Source organism: Gadus morhua, chromosome 10 (genome assembly GCF_902167405.1).
Source record: "Gadus morhua chromosome 10, gadMor3.0, whole genome shotgun sequence".
NCBI classification, from domain to species: Eukaryota; Metazoa; Chordata; class Actinopteri; order Gadiformes; family Gadidae; genus Gadus; species Gadus morhua.
This window is the reverse complement of record NC_044057.1, coordinates 12,739,186-12,764,016: the sequence shown is the minus strand read 5'-3', so window position 1 is coordinate 12,764,016 and position 24,831 is coordinate 12,739,186. Positions and strand designations below refer to the sequence as shown.

The following is a 24,831-nucleotide window of genomic DNA, read 5'->3' as shown; positions in this document are numbered from 1 at the left end:
GATTAAGTTTCTCAATATATCGAGACCAGACATTTGCAAACTTAATTTCATCATCAGTGTGAGGAACTACAGTAACACGGTTATGTGCAAGAAAAACAAGTCACTTACGAAATGAAATCGTTTTGCTTAGCTTCGACTCTTGCAACAGGAGAAATTGTGGCTCCTTTCTCCATAGTCGCTGAGCTCTCATTTACAGAGCAGCAACAGCGTTTGGGTTAGCCTATCTAAGTTACCCGTGTACAACGTTGCGTCAAATTAGTTCCTTAAAATCACTAAAATCATAATTATTTTATTTGGTCAGCACGGGGGGCCACAGGGGGGGGCAGGGACATGTCTACAGGGGCACTGGCCCTCGTAGGCCCCCGTGTAGAACCGCCATTGGGTGGAGGTGGTGCTGATGGTAGGTATGAGGTGATGGTGGTGGTGGATGAGGTGGTGCTGATGGTAGGTATGAGGTGATGGTGGTCGTGGTGGAGGTGATGGTGGAGGTGGAGGTTGCGGAGGTGAAGGTGGAGGTGGTGATGATGGTAGGTATGAGGTGATGGTGGTGGTGGAGGAGATGGACATTGTTTGATTTTGTTTCCCTCTGTGTGATGGCCCTACTCTCTCCTGGTTCATGATCTGACCTTTGTTTTATGGTATAAATTTAATTTAATTAGGAATTAGAAATTAGAAATAAAAATCTCTAGTTTCTAGTTTATCTTGTTTTAATGTTAAATAAATAATTTATCTGCAATTCATTAAATGATGAAACGGGATAATCAAAGCGTACCGTGTAATAAATGAAAGGCAACAGTGGATGCGCGGTCACTCAACACCTCCTCTCCATGGACATAATGCTCCTCTCTCTTTCTTTAATAGGTCCATGCTCTCTTTTTGCGACCTCCTCCGGTTTTTCGTCAGTGCTCACCCACTCACGGCAGCAGGTTTCCATTGTAAACATTCACGACAGTGTGACGCTCACAGGTCCTCGACGCGCTTTACGGTAGCAGGAGCCACACGTGTTGTGGTGCATGAGGCGGATCGGCAGCGAGTGAAGAGATAAACTACTTACTACTAAGACATTACAGCAACTGGTGAGTACATTGGTACAATTGTACAATTGTGATCGTATTTGTAGAAAGCTTCAGACTTTAGACCTGGTAGTATCTGGTTAAATGTGGAGGTAAAGCGGCCGCCGAGGGTCTGTAGTGAGCCCGTCGCGGTCTGTGGATCATGTGCTCCTGTTAGTAGAGTAATACCGGGATAATGTTACACATCTACATTATAATATCATGTTCTCTGCTGTTTGAACAATACTCTGATGATGTTAACATAAACATTAATCTTATCATCTGGGTATGGTCTGAATGTGAGACTAGTCTGGTCAGATCTTCTGGTTCTAGGTCTCACTTCAGGGCTGCTAGGCCTCACATGTTGAGTATCTTCGTGCTTTAGAACAGCGAGCGGCAACCACCGGTCCGGGCACCCGTTAGAACCGGGCCCCGAAATATTTTCAGAAAGGCTGACCTATTTTATAAAATAGGCTAAACGAGTATTCTTTCCATCAACACAGACATGAAATTGATCTATGCTGCTTAAGCACTGTAAATGCTTTGCATTACTTTTGTGTAACCTTAAGTCTAAGTGGACTTTTCTTGCGTTTCTCTTATAAATTGTCTATCATTGTATTGTTGAAGGGAGGCTGAGACTCAGGGATTCCATTGCTGTTGCTGTGACTACGACAAATCTTGAATAACAGCCACATCCTTTGTTTAGAAAGGATGTCGTTTAAAATTAAGGCATTATCGACTAGTATGCGGTCCTTGGAACAAAAAAAGCGTAAGAAACCCTGCATTAGTACTACTGACGTTAACATAGTGCTCCGAAGTTATTGCAGTGCTCCAAAAGTTATTATATTGCTTTAAAAGTGACCGCAGTGCTCAAAAATGCAGCATATTGCTCCTAAAATTGCCATAATGCTCCTCCTGACCTTAACTTCTCCTCTCTTCCTCCAGTACCAGAATGTCGTTCCGAGGAGGTGGCGGTGGCTTTAGCCGAGGAGGTGGAGGCGGATATGGCGGCGGAGGAGGTGGAGGCTACGGGGGTCGGGGTGGAGGTGACCGGGGCGGCAGGGGCTTCGGGGGTCGTGGCGGGGGCTTCCGTGGCGGGAGAGGAGGAGGAGGAGGCGGGTTCAGGCAGCAGGACTACGGACCCCCGGAGTATGTGGTCGGTAAGTCACCGGGGACTCCCCGCAGAACGCCGTCAACAGGAGATGAGTTAGGCTTTAATGTGGTTAGGTCAATGGTCCAAATTAAGAGGAGTAAGAATGTACTTTAATCATCCGCATTAGGGTAGTTCAAGTGTCCAATAGCTCACAAAGTCAGCGTAGACCACAAAATGACCAGTCAAAGTCAACCAAATAAGTCAATAAAAAGTGCAGAAAAACACAAACGAGAACGCGCAAAAACACACTGGATACAACACAACCTACTGCAAGAGCTGCTAGGACGCGCTGGCACAGAGTGAAGTGAAGCATAAGTCTACATGTGTAACGTTACATTAACGCTGACACTGGTAAACTGCGGTGTTAACTAGTTTGACGTGTGTCTCTGCAGCGGTGGGAGACTTCGTCCATCCCTGTGAGGATGACATCGTGGTGAAGTGCACCACGGAGGAGAACAAGGTTCCCTACTTCAACGCTCCAGTCTACCTGGAGAACAAGGAGCAGATCGGGAAGGTCGACGAGATCTTCGGCCAGCTGCGGGACTTCGTATCCTTTCACCTCTTTATTATTATTATATATTCTATCGTATGATTCATGTCAGTGGGGAAATGAGCCCAATTACAGCCTGGCTGAGGACGTTCCTTAACCCTGTGTCAGTACTTCTCTGTGAAACTCTCGGACAACATGAAGGCGGCTTCCTTTAAGAAGCCCCAGAAGGTGAGAATACATTCCTCCTTTTACCTCCACTACAACTACCAGCAATGGTACTACAGCTGTTGCCTCGACTGCTCCTAATACCAGTAATGGGACCAGTTATAGCTAGTTACAGCTGGTACTTCCGATACGGCTAGTATGGGTTAATGGTACCAGTTGTGGTACTAAAACTGGTATCTCCACTCCTCCCAGTAATGGTTCTATAACTGGCAACCCCACTACTCCCAGTAATGGTACCAGTTATAGAACCACAAGCTTTTGGCTCTCAAGTTCCCAAAGTGGTGGTCTGGAGTTGTGTTGATGTGTGATGAGCCTCTGGTTCCCGATTGGTCGTTGAGTAACATGTGACCCTGTTTGTTTCCTGTAGTTCTACATCGACCCGATGAAGCTCCTCCCACTGCAGAGGTTCCTACCCCGACCTCCGGGGGAGAAGGGCCCGCCCCGAGGGGGGAGGGGGGGGAGAGGAGGCGGTCGCGGAGGTAAGCACGTTATTAATATTTATAGAAACAATACACCTCCTGGAGACTTGTATGCGTCACGCACATACTTGTGGAAAAAATGTAATACTTTTTAATGTAATGTGTGTTTAACATATTACAGATTTTAGAACTGTATGTAAATTCTTTACAATTGTTAAAGCTGTATGTTAACATGTTGTTTGTGGTGTTTGTCAGGTGGCTTCAGAGGTGGTCGTGGAGGAGGAGGTCGTGGAGGAGGTTTCTCGAGAGGAGGTGGAGGAGGTTTCGGACGTGGAGGAGGAGGAGGCTTCAGAGGGAGAGGAGGTGGAGGGCGTGGTTTCAGAGGTTTGTTTTGAAGGACTTTCATACATTGGCCGGTAGGGCTTTGACTTCGAACTTCGTGATTCGAATATAATTCGAATATCAAAAAATAAATCAAAATTCTAACGAATATTAGGCAGCCCTTAATATTCGAACCTGTTATGGGCAGGCCAAGAGGGAGAGACGTCGGAGAACCCCACGCAGTCTATTCATAATATTGTAATGACCACAGAAGAGGCAGTGAATGAAGTATTGATTAGACAGCGATTTATTAGAAACATAATAAACCGTTGGAACACGCAAGACCGTTAACCATAGCAACGCCGGTAAACAAACCTTGCAAAGCCCAATCCAGGGCTGAATCCGAATACTCATACTTATAGTATGCATTTTGTAGTACGCCACAAATATAGCACGTCCGAATGCTCTGTGTGCATTGTGTAGTACGGAAAACGTTTCAGAATACGTACTACCGCCACAGTATACAACGGTAGGTCACTACGTTACCAGACTACGAGTCTTGTAACGAACGAAGAAGAGATGGCTGACCCGACACTACCAACAGCGGCTTAGAAAGACGTCATAGAAAGCGGCGAAAAATTAGACATTAAAAAGAGTAAAAAAGAAAGTAAGTAATTAAGTAAAAGACATTTTTAATTTAATAGCAACGATGACAAGACGGAAAACAGGTAACTTATCAAGGTAAGTTTGCTGGCATCTGAGGGGAGACACGTCATCTCCAAACATCCGTTGGAGTTTCGGCGGTGTTCGGAAGCGTTCAGAGGCGTTCTACGCATAGCTGTAGACCGTTCTAGGTGTTCTACACATAGCTGTAGACCGTCAAGTAGTAGACACTGAACATAAATAGTATGTACTAAGTATTCGGATTCAGCCCAGGTACTACTGAAGGCATTTAATGGTCAAAATAATATTAATAAATATTCGAATATTAATAAACGAACTTCGAATATGATTTTTGGGCAAAAGTCAAAGCCCTATTGGCCGGTTCTGGTTACTACTAAGGTTAATACAAGCCAAGTTAGCATCCCGGTAGTGGCCACCTAATAACAGGCTAGGATGCTAACCCTCTGTGTTGTCGGGTGGGATGTTAGGATGCAGTCGCTAGGTAATGGTCTAGATGCTAACCCTGTGATGTTTTGTCAGGTGGGAGGTGAGGATGCGGTTGCTATGTAACGGTCTAAGAATTGAACCCTCTGATGTGTTGTCAGGTGGGAGGTGAGCTGGCGGTCTGGACGCACCGCGACGGGCGGGGTCGGGAGCCGTACCTGGCCCCAGACGGATCTGGACCTCGGTGGACTCTTCTCTACGTTCCTTCCTGCTCTTGGTGGTCTGGTGCTCCGCCAGTACGGACTGGTCTGCTCCCAGCGCTCCACTCATGAACTTGAGACTCAAATGTTTTTTCTGCTCGACCTGAAGACCTGAGGAGAGGCGTTGTTCCGTTCATCTGAGCGGCAGAGACCGAGACGCTGCCTCTGGTTCCTCACGATGACGAGGACGTTTCAGTTAGATTGTGTGTTTTGTCAAGATGTTTTAGAGGATTGTGATGCAAAGTGCGGTTGACTTTTTTTTGTTGACTCTTTTAATAAACGTTGCTTTGCATTTTTTTTTATCTTGTGGAAGTTTCTTGGACCCTGATTGTGTTGACAAAGGGGATGTAACGTGTATTATGGGCTTGCGTAACGTATGTATATCAGTGACCGGGCATCTCCACCACTGAGAAGGGGTCTGAACTAATGCTTCAGTGTAAGGTCATATCTACAGTTTTTTTTGTTGGTGAAATGGTGAGGGATTAAAGGATGGGTGGACTTTATTAGTACGGATTATGAGGTATTAAGAGGCTCAAAGTTCCTTGGATGCTGTTGGATTCTCAATCCAATACAAAGCTCTATCGTTTTGGCCGAGGAGATCAGAGTTTAATCGTGAGATTCTGTACATTTGCACCACTGAGGGTCTGAAGTGTTCTACTCCCCGGAAAGAACATCACGAATCGGATACTTCTACTTCATATTCGAGAGGGAGGGCGGTACTGTGATTTACGAGGGTTTACCAATTAAGAGGCGGGACTTCCGATAAACGAAAATACGTGTATTTAAGTCAGATATTCGTTTGTGGAACACCAAGTCCAAAAATGTGATATTTACTATCCTTTATTCTTGCAACGTTATTAGGTTATGTTTCCTCTTTTAGTCCGTTTGCAGGAGTTCAAAGCTCATGACTTTCAACTCCAGTCTAGGGTTAGGGTGTATCCGTTTATAATTTCCGGATAAACACTGGAAATTATAAACGCCAAACTTCGTGACCCTCTAACTTCCGGACTGTCTGAAAACGTGACCTACTGTGGCTCTCCTCTGAGCCGCTCCTGATTGGCTCAATGAACCCCATCCCTTCCGGTTCAGCACGCCTCTTTTTCCTTCTCTCTCCGTCCAGCTCAACTTTCTGTCCTGCTGAGTGAAACATGGCAACAGCTGGAAAAGTAAGTGAACGATAATTGAACTGACATCCTGCTGTAGAGTAAAGGATCAATACTATTTTGAGTTTGTTTGAATCTAAACCTAAGATCGAATGAAGCGCAAATGTCATGTGTTCATTGTTGCAATGAACGCATGACGTTTGCTCTACTTGGGTTCCTCTTTTAGCATTGATTGCACACAATAATTTGCTTTAGTTTATATGTTGAACGGTTTGCATTGGTGAAACTGTTTTGTGCAATATGAGTTTGCGGACAAACCGGTCTGGAGTATGCATTTTTGTTTTTCATAATCATGTCAGAAGAGCCAATGCTCGTTCTTATGAAACTCTCTCCGATCCCCACCTCGTGTGGGTCCCCGGACTTTGACCCTGACCCGGACGGTAACCCGGGTTACGCTAAGCGGGGCTGTGTATGGGTTGTGTGTCTGCAGGTGATCAAGTGCAAGGCGGCGGTGGCATGGGAGGCCGGGAAACCCCTGTCCCTTGAGGAGGTGGAGGTGGCGCCCCCTAGAGCCGGCGAAGTGCGCATCAAGGTAAGGGGCTGGGCTCTTCCACAATAACAAAAATATGATGAAAGAAACTGTAATTCATTTCAGTTTCAATGAAATTGTGTTTGTATAACTCTCAATTACAGTTAGAGTCTCAAATTGTTTCACAGGCTGTGTGTGCATGCCCCCCGCCCCCCCGACCCTAGCCCCTCAGAGTTCAAGAAACTCCCGGTGCATTGGCATGATCATTTTATGAGGTTTTCTAACATAGATATGAGTTCCCCTAGCCTGCCTATGGTCCCCCAGTGGCTAAAACTTGCGAGCTGATTTGGAATGTGGTCTCATATGTCGTCACATAGCATCTACTCCTCCACTTACTCTGCCTGGCCTGCCCAGAGAATTTGGCCCGCCAATGAGACATGACCGTGCGAGCGCCACGTGTGTGTGTGTGTGTGTGTGTGAATACACACACTGTAACGCAAGTGTTTCTTTTCGGTTCTTTGACGTCTCTTGTATTTCCACAACGAGACTGTAGTGGGGGTTATCTCAGCCATGGTTGAGAAGGAATTGGGGGAAAGGAACTTTGGCTTTGACTCCCTGAAGTACATGAACTGCGACATGCCGCCGGTTGCCGCGAGGCACCACCGCCGCGAAGCACCACCGCCCGGTAGCGGGCAGCCGGCAGCAGGCAGAGCGCGGTTCAGTCTACTTCAGATTGATGTGAAAGTGGAAGAACCAGAGACGTTGGAGAACCCGACAAAGTCGTTTGTGATTCATAATATCGTCTGGAGGCGCACACAGCTTATGGCCGTGATAATATGTATTATATGATATAGATATCTATGTTTTATCTGATATTATTTAGATATAGAGCTCCAGGACTGTGACGCAAGTGTTGTAGACTTCCTTGTTATTGAGATAACCATTCTGCTTTTGGTGTTATGGCGCCTAACACGTCAGACCCTCATCTCTGGTATTTCTACAACGAGACTCGTAGTGGGGGTTATCTCAGCCATGGTGGAGAATGAATTGGGGGAAAGGAACTTAGGCTTTGACTCCCTCAAGAACATGAACCACGACATGGAGGAGAAAGGGATTGTTGGCCGCGAATGTCTCCCGCTTGAGCCCCGCTTCTCGCTGCCGAGGGACCACCGCCTCGGCGCTGCAGGAGGCGGAGGTGTCTAAGCGCTGCCCGGCAACAATCCCTTTCTCCTCCATGTCGCGGTTCAGTCTACTTCAGATTGGACGTGGAAGAACCAGGAACGTCGGCGAACCCAATGCGGTTGTTTGAGATTCATAATATCGGCTCATACAGCTTTTGGCCGTGATAATATATATTATATGATATAGATATCTGTGTATGATATTATTTAGACGTAGGGCTCCAGGACTCCCGTGTGTTCTAGAATATTTACAGAACACGGCTAAAGGCTGTGTGTGCCTCGCCTTTGCGATACATCCTCTGTAAACAGAGCGCATGGTACCGTGGCTGCAAGCTGCTCAGGGCCACACCCCCACCCTCCTCATTGAGTGGCTGTAACTGCACCCCGGCTGAATTTCGGGAACGTCTTTGAATACTGTGTTAGTGGCCCACTAATACCTATATTAAATCATCCATAAAATAGCATCTCATGGCACCTTTAATTAGCGAGGAAGAAATCTAGAGAATGCAGAGTGGGAATCCCTCCTTCAGAGTGGGGGTCCCTCCTTCAGAGTGGAGGTCCCCCCTTCCAGGAGTGTTATAAGTGTTGTTATGGTCACTCCAGCCTGGTGGTCGCTGTACATTGTTGTCATGGTTTCCCCAATACTGAGATGGGCGTACGTTGCCGTCAGTTACCCCGACGTTGAGGTAGCTGTGTATTGTCGTCATGGTTACCCTAGGTGGTGGCGACGGGCGTGTGTCACACGGATGCCTACACCCTGAGTGGCAGCGACCCCGAGGGGGCGTTCCCCGTCATCCTGGGCCACGAGGGGGCGGGGCTAGTGGAGAGCGTCGGCGAGGGCGTCACCAAGTTCAAAGCAGGTCAGCTGACATCCGGCCAATCACCTCAAAACAGTGGTCAGTGTTGTTGTCGTGGTTACTGATGCTGTCGTCATGGTTCCCCTGCCCCCAGGAGACACGGTCATCCCGCTCTATGTTCCCCAGTGCGGGGAATGCAAGTTCTGCAAGAACCCCAAAACCAACCTCTGCCAGAAGATCAGGTGAGACGAGGATCAGCTCTGAACCCGTGTTACACAGTACATGTTCCTCATCAGAACATGAGGAACATGACGCACTGAACACATTTTTTAAGGCGACATTTCAAAGTTCTCAGTTACAAAGTTTTTTGAGGAGAGACATGCTGATTAAACACATGTTTTCAATCTCAAAAATAATCGTTTGAATAATCGTGATTTCAATATGGACCAAAATAATCGTGAATATGATTTTTCCCATAATCGAGCAACCCTACTTGCTGTACTAGTAATGTGCCCACTGTAGTGTCAGCGTTAACATGTCGTGGACCTCACCTACCTGTCCACCGTGGAGGGTTCTCATCCTGGCCAGAAGAAGGCGTGTTCTTTTATGGCGCATTTCCACTGGAGGGTGCGGTTCGGTTCGCCTCAGTGCGGTGGGGGGGGGGGGCGGGGCAGTATTGCCCAGCTCAGTTCCGAGGTCGCGTGTCCACCGCTGACAGCACCCTTATGGTAGGCCGGATGTCGATCACCGCGGCAGATACCTAAACATCATGACATCATAGCAGCGCAACACAGAGTAGCCTGCTCAATAAAAACAATGGGCCTAAATAAAATAAAAACAAATATAACCGCAAGCGGTGTTTAACGGGGTTAAGCAAAATGAAAAGTCAAGAACACACTAATGGAAGATATACAAGTATGACAAATAATTATGAAGGAAAGATGTTGATGAAGATGTTCCACTTAATACAATACTGTGCCTCGGCTTTCAGGTGAGCTCTAAAGCAATGGCCGAATGTCATGTTCAGCATGCTATAATCGGGATTCGAACTCTCAACCTAAAGATACACTGTGCAAGGCATTATCCCATTGAGCCACTGGTAATCCTGACCTGCAGCCTCATTCACATGGTGAAAATGTCTATTGCAACATCCAGAAACCTCCAAGCACACATTTCTCCAGTGAATTAAGGGCTTTCTTAAAAGCATATACCTAAAAAAATCTTTCAAATTCTGGGGAAATAAAACCTTTGTAGGCAAGAACACTAACGGAAGAAATATAAATATGACGGTTAGGGTTAGTTAATTATGAAGGAAAAATGGTTAACGAAGAAGTTCCCCTAATGCCATACTGTGTCTTGGCAGTCAGATTCTTGGAAACGACAGAGTAGGAATGTTGATTGCCTGATGAATTTCAGGTACCGTTCACAGTTGTGTTTCTTGAATGAGTGGCATTGACAGAATTTCATGTTCCGCTTGTTCATAATGCTCTAGGATTCAAACTCTCAACCTAGGGATCACCAGTACAAGGCATGAGGCCTAAAAAAATGTTTTGTTTGGTTCCTGTTTCCGACCGACCCTGTCAATTTATGTGCGACCCAAATTATTTTATGAGCTTTAAAAATTTTTTTTTTTTTTTGATGTTAACTATAATTACGTTTTGGTACAGCACCTCTTCATTATGTACAAGGATGAGCAAATTTTCTCGTTTTTAAATGAAAACAACCTACCTATCATTCACTGCCGCTGGAAAAAATAAAATAAAAAAATAAAATAAATTCCCTACCTACCCATGACCTCAACTGACAACCAACAGGAACCAAACTTTTTTTTTTTTAGGCCTTATCCTGTTGAGCCACTGACATTCCTGAACTACATGAAGCCTCATTCACATGGTGAAAATGTCTATTGATAAGCACACAACATCAAGAAAACTCCAAGCACACATTTCACAAGAGAATTAAGGGCTTTCTTAAAAGAGCATAGATCTGAAAATGTGCACTGTTAATGGTATCCACCTAATAATAGCCGTATGGTAGTTATACAATAACAAAATGGTCATATAGGCAAAGTGAGTTGAGACTGTGGACGATTAGCTTTTCTATGAAATTTTGGGAAAAGTAAACATTTTTAGAGCAGAAGACCAGGGTGAAAAAGATGCATCTGATTTTAGAGATTAATATGATGAAAGAATTTTGAGTCCAGGTCAATTTGGTAAGGAGAAATAAGGCTAGGTCATATTTTTTTAAATAGCGCCACCTTTGGGTGCAGTACCACCAATTGGGTTAATGGGTAGTGGTGGGTATTGGTATCACCTAATAACAGTCGTATTTTGTTATTGTCGTTTTTTTAGACAATAACAAAATTGTCGTATAAGAAAAATGGGCAAACTGCTCCTACTTTATTGGCCAAGATTTCTCAAATGGACGAAAAATTAAAAGAAATTCTGTACGATGATTTTTGTGAGGCGATTTTGGTGAATTTTTTTATTTATTTTTGTAGTCTGTGAATCTTTTTATCATGTTAAGCTTTAATATAAAATTGTGGTTTTTATAAATGCATCTGATGAATTTTGAGTCCAGGTCAATCTGGTGAGGAGAAATAAGCCAATAACAATAGTGCCACCTTTGGGTGCAGTACCACAACTTTGGGTTACTGGTAATGGGGGTTATTGGTAACCATACCTGAAAATTTCAAGAGTTTTTGACTTACGGTATAGTGTGACTTTCACAGAATTTGAGGAAAAAAAGAAACGTAACAGAAACAACCGGGGACCTGTTGCCCCATCAAGCTCCCTCTGCACGTCTTCCTACCCAAGAATGCAGAGGAACGTCTCCACCTCCTTGTTCGCCCAAGTTAAAGTTTTGTGCGACATGTCCAGAATATTACCTCGCGGGTATGCCTACTGTTCGTTTTTATCCCCATGTCATCCGGAAGTGACGATTCTGTCGATCAATCAACGGAGGTCGTGTGTAGCTCGAACTTTCCGGCACCCTTTCAGGCGTCTCAGTATCCCAACGGAGGAGTACTGCGAGACGAGTACGGCTCAGTAAAGCTCAGTCCGGGTCATGCCCACTTTTGGCGGTGGAAACGCGATTCGTGCCGCACCTTTTGCGAACCGATCCGAACTGCACCCTCCGGTGGAAACGCGCCATTAGTGGGGAGGAGGTTGTGGGTTCGACCCCCACGGTCCTCAGCCTGCCTGTAGTTCAGCGCCGGGCCACCAGAGGTCACCGTTATGTCGTGTCTCCCACAGAGTGACCCAGGGCCGGGGCCTTATGCCCGACAACACGTCCCGCTTCACCTGCAAGGGGAAGCAGCTGTTCCACTTCATGGGCACCAGCACCTTCTCTGAGTACACGGTGGTGGCGGACATCAGCCTGGCAAAGGTGGACCCCAAGGCCCCACTGGACAAGGTCTGTCTGCTGGGCTGCGGCATCTCCACGGGATACGGGGCGGCGCTCAACACCGCCAAGGTACATCGCACACCACTACACACCTGGGGACACACCCCACTACACACAAGACTACACGCCTGGGGACACACACCACTACCCAGATGACTGCACCCCTGGTGACGCATCACTACACACCTGGCAACACACCACTACACACAAGACTACACACAACACTTCACACAAGACTACACACCTGATCTTCTGACCCCCCCCCTGTCCTACTGTCCCCCTCTTCCCCACCAAGGTGGAGCCGGGGTCCACCTGCGCCGTGTTCGGGCTGGGCGCCGTTGGCCTGGCGGCCATCATGGGCTGTAAGGTTGCCGGGGCGACCAGGATCATCGGCGTGGACATCAACCCGGAGAAGTTCGGGAAGGCGGCGGAGTTCGGCGCCACTGAGTGCCTGAACCCCAAGGACCACGCTCGGCCAGTGCAGGAGGTGCTGGTGGAGATGACCGACGGCGGGGTGGACTACTCCTTCGAGTGCATCGGCAACGTGGAGATCATGGTGAGGACCGCCGGAGCCCCGCCTCCTCACACCGCCGGCCAATAGGAAACCAGCTTCTCTAACCTCTGTGTCTCCCCCTGTCTCTCCCTCTGTCTGTCTCTCCCTCTGTCTGTCTGCCTCTCCCTGTCTGTCTCTCCTTCTGTCTGTCTGTCTGTCTCCCCCTGTCTGTCTGTTTGTCTCTCTCCCTGTCTGTCTGTTTGTCTCTCCCTCTGTCTGTCTGTCTGTCTCTCCCCCTCTCCCTCCCCCCCTTGTCTCCCCTCCAGAGATCGGCCCTGGAGGCGTGTCATAAGGGCTGGGGGGAGAGCGTGATCATCGGGGTGGCGGGGGCCGGCCAGGAGATCTCCACCCGCCCCTTTCAGCTAGTGACCGGCCGCGTGTGGAAGGGGACCGCCTTCGGAGGTCAGAGGAACCACTCTGGGATCACATCCCCGCTGCTGAGTGTTTCTAACCTGTTTGGGTCGTGTCCCTACAGCTGAAGAAGTGTTTCTAACCTGTTTGGGTCGTGTCCCTACAGCTGAAGTGTTTCTAAGCTGTTTGGGTCGTGTCCCTACAGCTGAAGTGTTTCTAACCTGTTTGGGTCGTGTCCCTACAGCTGAAGAAGTGTTTCTAACCTGTTTGGGTCATGTCCCTACAGAAGTGTTTCTAACCTGTTTGGGTCGTGTCCTACAGCTGAAGGGTCTCTAACCTGTTTGGTTCATGTCCCTACAGAAGTGTTTCTGACCTGTTGGGGTCGTGTCCCTACAGCTGAAGTGTTTCTAAGCTGTTTGGGTCGTGTCCCTACAGCTGAAGTGTTTCTAAGCTGTTTGGGTGGTGTCCCTACAGCTGAAGGGTCTCTAACCTGTTTGGTTCATGTCGCTACAGAAGTGTTTCTGACCTGTTGGGGTCGTGTCCCTACAGCTGAAGTGTTTCTAAGCTGTTTGGGTGTTGTCCCTACAGCTGAAGTGTTTCTAACCTGTTTGGGTCGTGTCCCTTCAGAAGTGTTTCTAAACTGTTTGGGTTGTGTCCTCAGGGTGGAAGAGTGTGGAGAGTGTTCCCAAGCTGGTTGAGGACTACATGAACAAGAAGATGAAGGTGGATGAGTTCGTGACCCACACTCTGCCCTTTGACTCCATCAATGAGGGATTCGACCTCATGCACGCTGGGAAAAGGTAGATGGATATGAATGTCACAACGGTAGTGGGTTCTTTAAGTAAAATTCAGTGGCAGCTCGGGAAAAATACTTTGAGCATAATATTCCTAAGTGTTTCATCCCCATGACGCCATTGTGTATTGTTGAGTGTTATCGTGAGCGATGTTGTGGCGCCACACATACATACTATGTATAGAAGCTTAACTCTATCTCCGACACCGAAGACAAATCCCCTGCTGGCCAGACGGAGCTGCACACATCAACAGACACCGTGGAGTTGGATATAAGTGTCGTAGGAGCTTAACCTTCTCAGACGTGGAAATCAACCACTTCAGACAGAGCTCAACACATCCACACACACAGTGAAGTTGTCATTTAGGTGTCCGAGAAGCTTTCTAAATTAAGTGTAAAATTGTGTATCCATTGGTAGTCTGTGGATGAGGGGGATTCTTATCATTTGGTTGCGATCTGTGATCTTCCCCTGAGATGCTACTGAGTTCTACAACCTGACCTTTAGCCCTCTTGAGTGTCACCCTGCTCTACAACAAATGTCTTCCCTCCCTTTTAAGTGTTCATGCCGTTTTTCTTCTGTTCTGTGTCCCTGGCAGTATCCGCTGCGTGCTGACTTTCTGAAGCTCCTCCTCCTCAGACCTCCTGGACCAATTGGCCACATCCCAGTGTTCTCACCGCCAGGCTAGCTCTGTAGCTTCATACTGTGTAGTAGCATCAGCACCAAGCTAGTACCAGCAGCACCATGCTAGCCCTAGTACTATGACCACTATGCTAACACTAGTACTATGCCAACCATGCTAGGTCTGTAGCTTCATACTGTCTGGTAAAATCACCACCATGTGTTCCTGTCCAAGTTTTTTTCAATAAAGCGTTTACAGCATGTTGTCATTCACTCACTGAAGACCTCTGGTCACTAGTGTTCATGAACTGAAGACCTGTTCACGAACTGAATCGTCACTCATTGAAGACTTCTGGTCACTAGTGTTCACGAACTGAAGACCTGTTCACGAACTGAATCGTCACCCATTGAAGACTTCTGGTCACTAGTGTTCACTAACTGAAGACCTGTGCTGTGTTCCAATATCCATACTATCCGTACTTATTAGCCTTAGTTTGAGTAGTCACTTACTGAAGATTAATTGGTCACCAATTGTTCACTCCGATTTTTTGTTAAGGGTTGAAATCCATTTTAACTTACATCCAAATTGTTATTCTAAATTCACTGGTAATTCGTTCTGGATAAATATCGGGCGTCCGCTGAATTATTAAAAAGTGAAATAATTCAGTATGTAATCGAATTAACACGAAGCTATTGCGCATGTGCATTGATAAGTATTTAAAGGGCTCTGATTGGGCGGTTCGGATTCGGTCATCTCACGCTGGAGGAAACATGGCGACGGGAGTAATGGTGAGTCGGATTTAAACCGGAGTCCATTTCTTGGTTAAGGATAACATGCGTAACTAAAGTACGAATGAGTAACGAGTTAGCAAACTTTAGGAGGTATAGCGATGAAGTACGGCCCTAGTTACCTGGAGCCTCCCCTGACGGCGAGGCGAGGCTCACCCCGGCACCTGGGTCTATCATGCTTGTTCAGTACTCGTGATCCTTGTGAAACGAAATGAACTCATACACGAATGATTTAATGAAATTATTAACTTAATCAGCGTTCAGGTAGAAAGTAAGCGGCTTGTGGTGCCCAACCGTCCTATTTAAATCTTATTTTAGATATATTCCATATCCACTTATCCAGACACTAGTTGATGTAGACCCGTTCTGTCCACTAGAGACTGTAGTTAGACCCTCTCTCCACTACGGAGTATATTCTACAGAGCTATGCATGCTTTCTAACTATGATATTATATTATATTACTAGTTATAATCGACGTAACTAACTATGATATGAAATATACTAGTTGTATTGTGATATAATACGACACTCGTGGGCCTTTCACACCGCCGCAAAATCGGAGCGCGTTCCGGGCTAGTTCGGAGCTAGAGCCAGTGTTTTGGTTTCACAACCACCTAAATCAGCAATAGACTCTCTTATTATATTTAGCCTTAGTTATGGCCGCACTTGAACCGTATGGTGATTTTATTAGTGAACTATTTGACACTGGAAAGACACACGACGCGATCAGTACCGCTCTAAAGCAATCTGGTGCCCCGAAGTGCTCCGTTATGACGGTGAGGAGGTCTCACTCTCAGTATTGAGCACAACCTTCGAAGAAGAAATCTAGCATCCGATTTAGTTTCTGATCGTCCACTCGCCGGCTCCCACGGAAAACAATAGGGCTGGCCATTGTAGAATGCGAAAGACTCGATGGAACGTTTGAAACTTCTTTATATGTATTTTTTTTTTAATCCGCGTGTCATTTCCCGGCACTCATTGAGGTTTTATCTAAATATCACGCAAACAAAACAAGCAACTTGATTAATCAGTTTTCACGTTTTGATTAAAAAAAACAGAAAAATACAGTTTATTTGTAATCCGTGTATGGTTCGTTCTTTGGAATATTCAGATTTAAAACAAAATCAGAAAAAAGGGTTTGGGGTTTTTCTGATTTGGTTTCGAAGCCGAAAAAGGGCAAAAGGAATATACAAATAAACGGTATTTTTCAGTTTTTCTAAATCAAAACGGGAAAACTGAATAATCAAGTTGCTTGTTTTGTTTGCGTGATATTTAGATAAAACCGCAATGAATGCCGGGAAAAGGGCACGCAGATTAAAAGAAATGCATATAAAGACGTTTCAAACGTTCTATCGAGTCTCTCGCATTCTACAATGGCTAGCTTTATTGTTTTCCGTGGGAGCCGGTGACTTATTCGGCGAGTGGACGATCTGAATCTAAATCGGAAACTAGATTTCTTCTTCGAAGGTTGTGCTCCACACAGAACCTCTGCACCGTCATAACGGAGCACTTCGGGGCACCATATTAAGCGGTACTGATCGCGTCGTGTGTCTTTCCAGTGTCAAATAGTTCACGAATAAAATCACCATAAGGTTCTAGTGCGGCCATAACTAAGGCTAAATATAATTAGAGAGTCTATTGCTGGTTTAGGTGGTTGGCTCTTTTTTCTTCGCTGTGTTCTGCCTTCTGGTGTAGCCTATAACTATAAATGTATCTTTTTGTTTTTCTGTTTCGGCAACACACAAAACACACAAACGCGATTAAATCCGTGTATGGTTCATTCTTTGAATATTCCGATTTAAAACAAAATCAGAAAAACCAAATAAGTCGTTTATTGGTTTTGCTGATTTGGTTTTGAATCAGAAAAAGGAATAAACAAATAAACGGCATTGTATTTGTGTTTGTGTGTTGGTTTTTTAAACCCGAAACAGAAAAACAAAAATGGAAACATTTATAGTTATAGGATACACCAGAAGGCAGAACGCAGTGTTCTCGGAATATTCAAAGAACGAACCATACACGGATTCTACTAATCCGTGCATGGTTAGTTCTTTGAATATTCAGATTTAAAACAAAATCAGAAAAAACAATTAACAGTCGTTTTTTGTTTTTTTTCTGATTTGGTTTTGAATCGGAAAAAGGGCAACAGGAATAAACAAATAAACATCATTATTATTGTTTGTGTGTTGGTTTTTTAAACCCGAAACAGAAAAACATTTATAGTTATCGGCTAACCCAGAAGGAAGAACGCAGCGAAGAAAAAAGAAAGAGCCAACCACCTAAACCAGCAATAGACTGTCTAATTATATTTAGCCTTAGTTATGGCCGCACTTGAACCTTATGGTGATTTTATTTGTGAACTATTTGACACTGGAAAGACACATGACGCGATCAGTACCGCTCTTAAAGCAATCTGGTGCCCCGAAGTGCTCCGTTATGACGGTGAGGAGGTTGTGTGTGGAGCACAACTTTCGAAGAAGAAATCTAGTATTCGATTTAGTTTCAGATCGTCCACTCGCAGACTAAGTCGCCTGCTCCCACGGAAAACAATAAAGCTGGCCATTGTAGAATGCGAGAGACTCGATGGAATGTTTGAAACGTCTTTATGTGTATCACGCAAACAAAACAAGCAACTGGATTATTCAGTTTTCCTGTTTTGTTTTAAAAAAACAGAAAAATTGTGTATTTGTATATTCATTTTGCCCTTTTTCGGCTTCAAAACCAAATCAGAAAAACCAAAAAACGACTGTTAATTGTTTTTTCTGATTTTGTTTTAAATCTGAATATTCGAAGAACAAACTATACACGGATTAAATAAAATGCAGTTTATTTGTTTATTCCTTTTGCCCTTTTTCCGATTCAAAACCAAATCAGAAAAACCAAAAAACGACTTAATTGTTTTTTATGATTTTGTTTTAAATCGGAATATTCAAAGAACGAACCATACACAGATTATTGACGTGAAGACGAAATGGTTGTTGATGTGTTTGAAACTGGCGCGAGGGTTCTTCTTCTTATTGTACAGTTCCGGCAAGGCGCAAGGGTTGCTGGGAAAGCTGAGACGTTTGCAGTGACGTCATGCATTGTTCTCGCCGGCTCCATGGCTGGCTCTGGCCTGTGTGAAACCAACTGGTTCATAACTGGGATAAGGCTGGAACCTGTTTTGAACTGGCCCTAGCACCAGCCCGGAACTGGCTCTTAGTTCTTTTTGGTGTGAAAGGCCCATCAAAGATGTTGTGTAGAGCTGAACATGCTTGCTAACTACGATATTCTGTAGACTCTTGAATCCTTCATGAAGAATTTTATTCCGTTTCTCTTTTCTAGGTTTCTGCTCCAATTTCTTCCAATTCGAAGGTCGAAACATGTGAGAAGACGATTGAGTCGATAGTGAATGCCCTGCAGTACATCAAGCACCCCTTACAGAACAGGTATGTTCGTCCACCGAGGATAGGTGTTGTATTGACCTGTGAACCAGTGGTTTCAGGAATGTTTTAGTTGGGACTCTGTTGTCCCCTCCCTGTGTTAGGATCATCTGGTCTCATGTAGCCTCCTCTGGCCACAGCTCGGTTGTTCTGGAGAAGCTGTTCCTCTCACAAGTCCTGATGTTTCTGAGGGCTGCTTCTCGCTACTAGGTGGGCGCTGTGGTTCTTTAAGAACGACAAAAGTAAAACCTGGCAGGCCAACCTGAGACTCATCTCCAAGGTCGACACCGTGGAAGACTTCTGGGCGTAAGTAGTCTCAAGTTAGCCAAGGGAGTAAACTGTCTAAAGTTAAAAAAAAAAGGAGGGGGACCGAAAATTCGAAATTTCTCCGGCAGAATGACCGATTGGAAATGAGGCCCCGTACACACGGAGCCGAAACGGGCGAAAACGATCCGGTTTCGTTTTATGAGGAATATTCAAGGCGCTGGTTCTCCACAGAAAAGAAGTGGAGCGCATCAACCCTGCGCCCATGCAGCATAGCATGCGCGCTGTATACAAACATTCAGTCACGAGGAGATTCAACCTTTTAAATTGAGCAGCATGAATGTGTTCATTTGAATTGTGTTTTAAATATGCTTCAGTGGTCACTTGTTTAGCCAATTCATATAAAACAATGAGGGTTTTGATTGTAGCGTAGCCTGTGATAAAATAAGTAAGTTGTTACATTTCGTGCACTCGCTCAAATTGATCGCTATCGACTACCGTAGGTTTATGAACTAAACGGCGGCAAGCTTTGCGGAGTACCGGTATTTAACAACCATGGCGAATCAAAATATGATCACACACTTCTTCTTCTTCTTCTTCTTTATATAGCCTGCCTATCAATTCTTTTAAGTGCAATAAACACAGACAATATCCGACCGATTTTTTTCCAATTTGACCGGTAAAATGAAACCTTCCCGGTCACATGACCGGCACCAATTTCTTCTAGTGGAAAAAATGTTCTGGGCGCAAGTAGTCTAAAGTAAGCCCACTTCTGGGAGAACATGGTCTGAAGTTAGCCCCCTTCTGGGCGTGAGCAGCCTAAAGTTAGCCCCCTTCTGGGCGCAAGTAGTCTAAAGTAAGCCCCCTTCTGGGCGTGAGCAGCCTAAAGTTAGCCCCCTTCTGGCGACAGGTAGTCTAAAGTAAGCCCACTTCTGGGAGAAAATGGTCTAAGGTTAGCCCACTACTGGGCATGAATTGTTTTAAGAGCAAACCTCTCATCAGATTATAGATTATGATATAGGTATATTAGGGCCAGGCAATTCATCTAATTTTGATTGTGATTTCGATTTTAGAGTCAAATGATCACAAAATTAACATAAGCGGGTTTTGCGATTTTAGGAAGAGACATGCTGAATAAATACAACATGTTTTCATACTCAAACATAATCGTTCCAATAATCGTGATTTAAATATTGACCAAAATACCGTATTTTCCGCACTATAAGGCGCACCGGAGTATAAGCCGCAGCAGCTAAATTGAATGATGTGTACATATATAAGCCCCACTGGACTATAAGATGCAGGTGTTTTAATGTTTAATTACCATTAGGGCTGGCCAGAATGCCATTTTTCTGGCTTTGAATACTCGTTGGTTTTTCCAAGCGAATATTTGAATACTCGTTCCAGAAAAAAACACCATAAAAAACAATAATCCCTATATACTCCCCGGAACCGATTTTGACAGTATCTGCATATTTTGTTGAATATTTAATAGCTTTTGAACGTTAATTAGTAGGCCTAAGTAGGTAGAAGTTCCTTAGTTTTTCCCTGTGAAAGCGAACAGCTGTTGTTCCGTTCCAAATCAGCTGTCCTCTGCCATCTCAGCCCTTACGGGAGCTTTTCAATTCATCCTGGAACGTGTATCTTTTCAGGGAATTTGTACAATAAATCCATAACAAATACCGAATATTGATTGTCTTATGTGTCCATATTGTATCCATTATATTGTCCCGGGTATTCCCAAGGCGCTCACGCTCTGCAGCAAGCCAGTCACAGTTGAACAAACAGCTAAGCTAAGGTTAGCATTTCGTGGGAGCGTGTCTATGTTCCCCGGGTCCTATGTTCCCCTCTTTGTATGAGACTGGGGAACATAGGACCCTTTTTTAAAAAAAGGGTCCTTATATACCCCGCTTTTCCCAAAAAGGGTCCTATGTTCCCCGATATGTATGTGACCAGGGAACATAGGACCCTTTTTCAAAAAAAGGGTTCTATGTGACCAGGGAACATAGGACCCTTTTTCAAAAAAAGGGTTCTATGTTCCCCGGTCTGTTACTTTTTCCACCATTACTGCCAAATTCTGGCCGAGATAACTACCATTGCATGTCTTTACCTTTTGTGGAAGAGGGAGAGACGTCGGAGAACCTGACGCAGTCTATTCATACGCCGGTAAACAAACCCCGAGAAGCCCAATCCCTACGAGAGCTCCCCGCGCTACGGCCATCCGGAGGCGCACAGAGCTTTTGGCCGTGATATTATTATACAATTATATTATATAGGCCTGCTATTATATAAAGAGCTCCGGGAGTCGCAAACGGCAACAATCACTTTCTACTCCATGCTGCAGTTCACCCCGGACTGCACTGCACTGATTTGGTCGGTTGAACGCTGATTGGCTGTTACATTACACATGTCACTCAGTGGCCACGCTGTTGAACGCCGATTGGCTGTCATCACGCGAATGTCGCGTCAGAGTTTAAATATTTAAAGATTGATAGATTGCGGTTAACATAGGACCCTTTTCCCAGAAAAGGGTCCTATGTTCCCCGCTTTTCCCAAAAAGGGTCCTATGCTCCCCGGTATGTATGGCTACAGGGGAACATAGGGATGACCCCCATTTGGGAAAGTATTACTTTTCCTCCCGAGATCCCGCTAATGTTATGTTATAAAGTAAAGGGTAACAAGATATCTATTCTTCCTCCTCCTCTCTCGCTTCTCTGCTTGGTGTCGCTGACGCTTATAGTTTGCCTCCCTCGCTCTGGTAACGTCACTTACGTGGGAAAAAAACGACGAAGCTCCGAATACTGATTTAAGCTTTGAATACGAATATTCCGAGTGGCCGTTAGATGTAATAATCCATAGATTAGCCGCACCGTTGTATAAGCCGTAGAATCGAAAAATGGGAAAAAAAAGGCACGTTTTATAGTCCGAAAATTACGGTAGTCGTGATTACGATTTTTCCCATAATCGAGCAGCCCTAAGATATATCACAGATCATTCGATTATCTCAATTATAGGTTATATCAAATAATGTATGATCATATCGAGATATCATATTAATGATGAGATTATAAATTGTATCCGATTATACATGATGCCAGATTATAGATTAAGAATATCAGATTATGATTCATTTCAGGACATACCTAATGACAAGATTTTCTCTCTCTCTCTCTCTCTCTCTCTCCAGGTTGTACAATCACATCCAGCTGTCGAGTAACTTGGTGTCCGGATGTGACTACTCTCTGTTCAAGGTAATGCTATTATAGCGCCAAGCACTACTGTTCAAGCTAGTGTTAGCTTAGCAATGTGTGTGTGTGTGTGTGTGTCTATGTGTAGGACGGCATCGAGCCGATGTGGGAGGACAAACTGAACCGGAGGGGCGGCCGCTGGCTCATCACGCTGTCCAAACAGCAGCGCCGCGCAGACCTGGACCGCTTCTGGCTCGAGACGGTGAGTTTCGCACTACTCACCAACCTGTTAGCTAAGCGTTAACCTGTTAGCTAAGCGTTAACCTGTTAGCTAAGCGTTAACCTGTTAGCTAAGCGTTAACCTGTTAGCTAAGCGTTAACCTGTTAGCTGCGAGCTAACCTGTTGGCTAGGCGCTGGCCTGTTGGCTAGGCGCTGACCAGGCGCTCACCTGATGGCTATGCACTAACCTGAGTGGTTTAGGGCTAGTTTACAATATAGTATGTATCCTGTGTGTTGGGGCTAATGTTTAGTGTTTTATGTACCCATGTTTGGGCTTGTTTATATGTAATCTTGTCTGGTTCAGGTCCTCTGTCTGGTGGGGGAGACGTTTGATGAACACAGTGACGATGTGTGCGGAGCAGTCATCAACGTCCGTGCCAAAGGTGACAAGATCGCCATCTGGACGAGAGACTACGAGAACAAAGAGGCCATCACACATATCGGGTATGAGAACCATATGAGTAGTGTTTAACTTTGTTTAAGTTATGAGGAGTGTATTAAAGGTGTTTTTCACTAGGTAGGTTATGAGGACCATATTAAAGGTGTTTAACACTAGATGGGTTATGAGGACCGTTTTAAAGTTGTTTAACACTAGGTGGTTTAGGAGGACCGTAATAAAGGCGTTTAATTCTAGGTAGTTTATGAGGACCATATTAAAGGTGTTTAACACTAGGTGGGTCATGAGGACCGTATTAAAGGTGTTTAACACTAGGTGGGTCATTAGGACCGTATTAAAGGTGTTTAACACTAGGTGGGTCATGAGGACCGTATTAAAGGTGTTTAACACTAGGTGGGTTATTGGAACCGTATTAAAGGTGTTTAACACTAGGTGGGTTATGAAGACCGTGTTAAGGTGTTTAAACCTAGGTGGGTTATGAGGACCGTTTTAAGGTGTTTAACACTAGGTGGATTTTAAGGACCATATTAAAGGTGCTTAACACTAGGTGTGTTATGGGGACCGTATTAAAGGTGTTTAACACTAGGTGTGTTATGGGGACCGTATTAAAGGTGTTTAACACTAGGTGGATTAGAAGGACCATATTAAAGGTGCTTAACACTAGGTGTGTTATGGGGACCATATTAAAGGTGTTTAACACTGTTTCCAGGCGGGTGTATAAGGAACGGTTAGGCGTGCCTCAGAAGGTGATCATTGGCTACCAGTCCCACGCAGACACCGCCACCAAGAGCGGCTCTTCCATGAAGAACAAGTTTGTTGCCTGATGACCCTGGGATGACCCCGTGACCCCTGCCCATGCTGCTTTGTTCTATATTTATTTAGATGGGGTCTTGTTCGTTATTATTTTGTTTGAGTAGAGATGTTAAACTCTCTAATTTTGAGGTTGCTTTATATATATATTTGCTGTTCAGTTTTTAGAGGGCCAACTAAAAGTTATGAGAAGTCGATAGTTAGCGTTACAGAAACATGTTTGGTTCGATCATAAATGCATCTTTATATAAAACACACTTCTGTTATTTTAAGGCCTTGTTTTGTTTCCATTGGCTAGAAGAAGAAACCGTCCTAGAGCTTTGATGTTATTTTGGTTTTGAATTAAAAGTTCTGAAATTATGAAGCCGTGTCTAATGTTGCTTTGAAACAATTGTAATGGAATTGAATCGAAGTTTGACTTAAAATGAAATTACTTTAAACTTTTACAGCTAAACACCGCACGCTGGTCTGCTACACGCTGGTTTGTTACAAACTTGTCTTGTGAGTTTTCAACTAACTTTTTTCGGTTGTAAGATAAACAGGTTTAATGTCTGGATAATTCGCTGTAGCCACAGTTGCGCTGAAGTACTCGTCTTCTAGACTCAAGTAAAAGTACGGAAACCTGTGTCAAAAGAGTCGTGATTAGTAGTGATTCAACTTCCTCACTTGAGTCCAAGTGGAAATGTTGTCGACACAGAACTGGAAACGAGATCAAAATGAGACAATCTTGTCTTAATATCCTTTAACTCCTGAGAACATGGGCGGGGATGTCTGGTCGCTGCTCTGGTGTCTGCTGGTTCACCTCCCCTCCCTGAACCGCGCTACCAGCTCTCCCAGAGACGTCAAGTCTGGAGCTGAACTCTCCCCCCCTCCGGTCTCGGTCTTCACGTCATTCTCATCTTCTGACGTCACACCTGATCCACTCGTCTTTTCGCTGATTGTCCGTTAGGATGAAACCAGTCTTGTTGTCGAAGGAGCGCAACTATTCAAAATTTGAATCTCCCGTCAAATACATTAAGAACAAAGTAACCCTAACCCTACATCCTGACTTTCAGGGCCTGGACAAGCTTACACTGCATACTTTATGGCCAGTCCACCATCCATTGCTATTTGACCCATTGTTGTTATTCTGATATTGAGACAAATCATGATCACTGTCCTATAGCGTCCATTTTTTGTGAGTGTCAATGTCTACTTAGTTCAAATGCAGTTAGAAATATGGGACAGTCGCTTCATTTTGTTTATAATATGCTTCAGGCCGAAAGACTAAATTAATATGCAACTTACTTGCTCCTTTTAAGTCTAACATTGCTTGGGGAGTC

The 24,831-nt window shown here is 44.8% G+C and overlaps 3 protein-coding genes across 4 annotated transcripts; all 3 read left to right on the top strand.

Annotated features, from left to right (window-relative positions):
• Positions 1-920: 920 nt before the first annotated feature.
• Positions 921-5,329, top strand: gar1 (GAR1 homolog, ribonucleoprotein). Its single transcript, XM_030368309.1, has 7 exons — positions 921-1,076; positions 1,998-2,212; positions 2,598-2,752; positions 2,864-2,923; positions 3,288-3,399; positions 3,595-3,723; positions 4,929-5,329. The coding sequence occupies exons 2-7, from the start codon at positions 2,005-2,007 to the stop codon at positions 4,937-4,939; spliced, it is 675 nt and encodes a 224-aa protein (XP_030224169.1). The 5' UTR covers positions 921-1,076; positions 1,998-2,004; the 3' UTR covers positions 4,940-5,329.
• A 741-nt stretch (positions 5,330-6,070) lies between these two features.
• On the top strand, positions 6,071-14,631 carry LOC115552326 (alcohol dehydrogenase class-3 chain H-like). Its single transcript, XM_030368306.1, has 9 exons — positions 6,071-6,193; positions 6,621-6,722; positions 8,559-8,700; positions 8,792-8,879; positions 11,892-12,111; positions 12,338-12,598; positions 12,862-12,997; positions 13,608-13,746; positions 14,336-14,631. Exons 1-9 carry the CDS (start codon positions 6,176-6,178, stop codon positions 14,358-14,360), a joined length of 1,131 nt encoding a protein of 376 aa, XP_030224166.1. The 5' UTR covers positions 6,071-6,175; the 3' UTR covers positions 14,361-14,631.
• A 435-nt stretch (positions 14,632-15,066) lies between these two features.
• eif4ea (eukaryotic translation initiation factor 4ea) lies at positions 15,067-23,873 on the top strand. Of its 2 annotated transcripts, XM_030368307.1 has the most exons (7): positions 15,067-15,147; positions 18,473-18,576; positions 18,781-18,876; positions 22,022-22,085; positions 22,171-22,284; positions 22,607-22,746; positions 23,409-23,873. In XM_030368307.1, exons 1-7 carry the CDS (start codon positions 15,130-15,132, stop codon positions 23,521-23,523), a joined length of 651 nt encoding a protein of 216 aa, XP_030224167.1. In that variant the 5' UTR covers positions 15,067-15,129; the 3' UTR covers positions 23,524-23,873. The 2 variants fall into 2 exon arrangements, with proteins under 2 accessions (XP_030224167.1, XP_030224168.1); XM_030368308.1 differs by lacking the exon at positions 18,781-18,876.
• The last annotated feature ends 958 nt before the right edge of the window (positions 23,874-24,831 follow it).